The sequence below is a fragment of the Bemisia tabaci genome, chromosome 2, assembly GCF_918797505.1.
Source record: "Bemisia tabaci chromosome 2, PGI_BMITA_v3".
Lineage (NCBI taxonomy): Eukaryota > Metazoa > Arthropoda > Insecta > Hemiptera > Aleyrodidae > Bemisia > Bemisia tabaci.
In genome coordinates this window covers 79324514-79327069 of record NC_092794.1, presented here as the reverse complement: position 1 = coordinate 79327069, position 2556 = coordinate 79324514, and the positions used below count along the sequence as shown (strand labels likewise).

The 2556-nt window shown below is 39.5% G+C and overlaps 1 protein-coding gene across 1 annotated transcript; it reads left to right on the top strand.

The window, feature by feature from the left end:
• The first annotated feature begins 755 nt into the window (after positions 1-755).
• mRpL33 (mitochondrial ribosomal protein L33) lies at positions 756-1382 on the top strand. Its single transcript, XM_019048781.2, has one exon. It carries the CDS (start codon positions 1041-1043, stop codon positions 1284-1286), a length of 246 nt encoding a protein of 81 aa, XP_018904326.1. The 5' UTR covers positions 756-1040; the 3' UTR covers positions 1287-1382.
• Positions 1383-2556: the final 1174 nt, after the last annotated feature.

The window sequence follows — 2556 nt, the reverse complement described above, 5'->3', positions numbered from 1 at the left end:
CGCCCAACGGCTGAAATTTAGCAAATTCGAGTTATTTTCAACCAGATGTGTATCAAATCTACTCGAATAGTTCAGAAAAATTCAAAATAGGTCCGATGGTTGCTGAGAATCGTTGCTGAATTTTGCGCGTGACGCGCAAAATTCAGGCATCGGGCCGATGACTTCCACATTCAAGCCACATTCAGCTCCCACATTCAGCGTGTGATTGCGGTGTCATGGAGGGCTTAGGGCCCAAAAGTGCAGCCACCCTTCTAACCAACTTCTAACGCACAAAATTTCACTGCCAGTCTGTAGATTCCAATTCTAACGAAGATGGCTAAGAACGTACATAAATGAGCGTTCTTCCACAAAAATGAGTAAATTTATGCAAAAACTAAGTCAAATACGTGCTTGATAAACGATGGTTCGTAACAGTTGTATTAATAAATCGCTCTGGATAATTGAAATTCATAGGTTGGCTGCATTTCTGGGCCCTAACTTCATTCGCGGAGGCATCGGTGAAGGCCTGATGGATTTTCGGAGTTTCACATTGGTCTATACTCTCGCTATACAGGCACTTTATAGTCTAGTCACGGTCTACGTGATTCAATGTCTTTGGTCAAGTCTTTGGCATAGAGAAAAAAAAGGAGGTGTTTGCATTTCGGGCATCTTGGAGTATTTTGATGACTTGATGACGTAGGTGGGTACAGCTGGGTACAGGGACGTCCCCTTCACACTGTACCCACCTACGTCATCAAGTCATCAAAAAATTCCAAGATGCCCGAAATGCAAACACCTCAGTCTTTGGTGCATCACCATCACTTTGTCGTATGTCGTATCGATGTGATCAATTCTTTCCTTAATTTTTTCCCTATTATTACAAGATCCTTTTTTCTCCCCTTGTAAAGGGGACTTCAGCAATTTCAGGAATTTAAGCAGCGCATCCAGGTGACGGAGTATCATTTGGTTTTTGTTGGACACAGCGTGTTGGAGCCAAACATCTCTCCGTTTAAGGTCCAATCTAAACTCTCCATCAAGTGAAATATTTTACACTCAGGACAATGCGATTGGCATCATGCTTATTTGCCAAGAAGGCGAAATCCAAACATCTTCTTGTTGCAGCAGACAGCTTGGTTTCTGGCCATAGAAGGAACATATTCCGTGAGAGAACAGCTGACAAAGCCGAGTTCTTTGATTATGACCCGTTCATTGGTCAGCCTGCTTTATATCGCGAAGTGAAGAAAATCAGAAGTGCTTCATGGAAAGAATTGAAACCGTGGGTTGGATTGGATCCATTCAAATTGTAAAGTTATACTAATTTTGTTGGCTTTACTGTTACCTTTCTATGACAAGTGTCCTACTTGATTTTTTCTTCCTGTAAATACATAAATGATTTTGTCAAATTTGCCTTTCGTTTGCTCAGCTCCAAGTGGATCACTTGACAACTTAAGAAACATGAACTCGCCTTCCGGCGCGGTATATTCATTGAAATTTTGTGCAGGGAACACGAAGGGGACTCATCAACCCCCACCAATAGTAACTGGAGAAAGCGGATCCAGCGCCTTTGGTGCTTTTGCTGAATTCTAACTCCTCTATCAAAAATCGAAGTCTATTTTAAGCAGATTGGGCACTCAATACAAATTAATGTATTTTATGATGTATCCAATCATTCCTCTCTGTGCTGTGTCCTTTTTGAAAAGGCAATGAGCGATATGGTTCCAAGGAGGAGGGAAATTTGTGTGGAACTAATGTCCAGTTATTCTTCAAATGATAAGTATTTGTCTGGTGACGGATTGGCGTAAAGTGAATTAGCTGTTTTTCACCAGCAGGAAGTTTGAAACTACTGATCCCTTGGGTTTGATTAGTGTTAAAGTGACTTCTCAAGGTTCCTGATATGATGGAACTGGCATGTGATAGAATGCACCATTTATGTCATAAATCTTGACAGATTTTCAATATTAAGTAAGCTAAAAAAAGGATGAACACCCCCGTGCACAAACCCATTAAATTAATTCATTTTTTTGATTTTTAGAATCATCAAAACTACAAAAATGAAGCAGAATCCTGTTTGGTAAAAGACCCCGCACTTGAAGCAGTTATCATTTCTCGTATCTAATTCAAAGTTTTTCTCCGAACAGAATTCTGCTCTCAATTCTCTAAATTTTGTCAATTTTTTGGTTTAGAATAATTCCTTAGGATTATGGGTAAGGGCACATGTTCTTGTTCCGGCTTAAAATTGAAGATATGCCAAGATTTTTGACTTAGGTAATTGATGTGATATATCGACAACGCTAGTAACCATTACGAATCACTTTCAAGTCTCCCTCATGAGTTGAATGTGGAAATTTTCAACTAATCGGTCTACATTTTGCCATTAGAGACTACTATTATTAGCTCAGTTTCCAAACAACCCATGTACCATTAGTTTCCCTACAGATGTATATTTTTTATGGATGAGCCAGAAATTGTGGTTCGTACCTAATTGCCAAATGTATTCCAATTGACTGATAGGCAGGGTAGGAAAGTAAGCACAATAGCACATGTTTTTTCATCTAAATTTTTTGCAGAACATGTTGA

Bases quoted from the DNA above. Each gene is read 5' to 3' on its own strand.
- mRpL33 (XM_019048781.2), top strand. From the start codon at position 1,041: ATGCGATTGGCATCATGCTTATTTGCCAAGAAGGCGAAATCCAAACAT.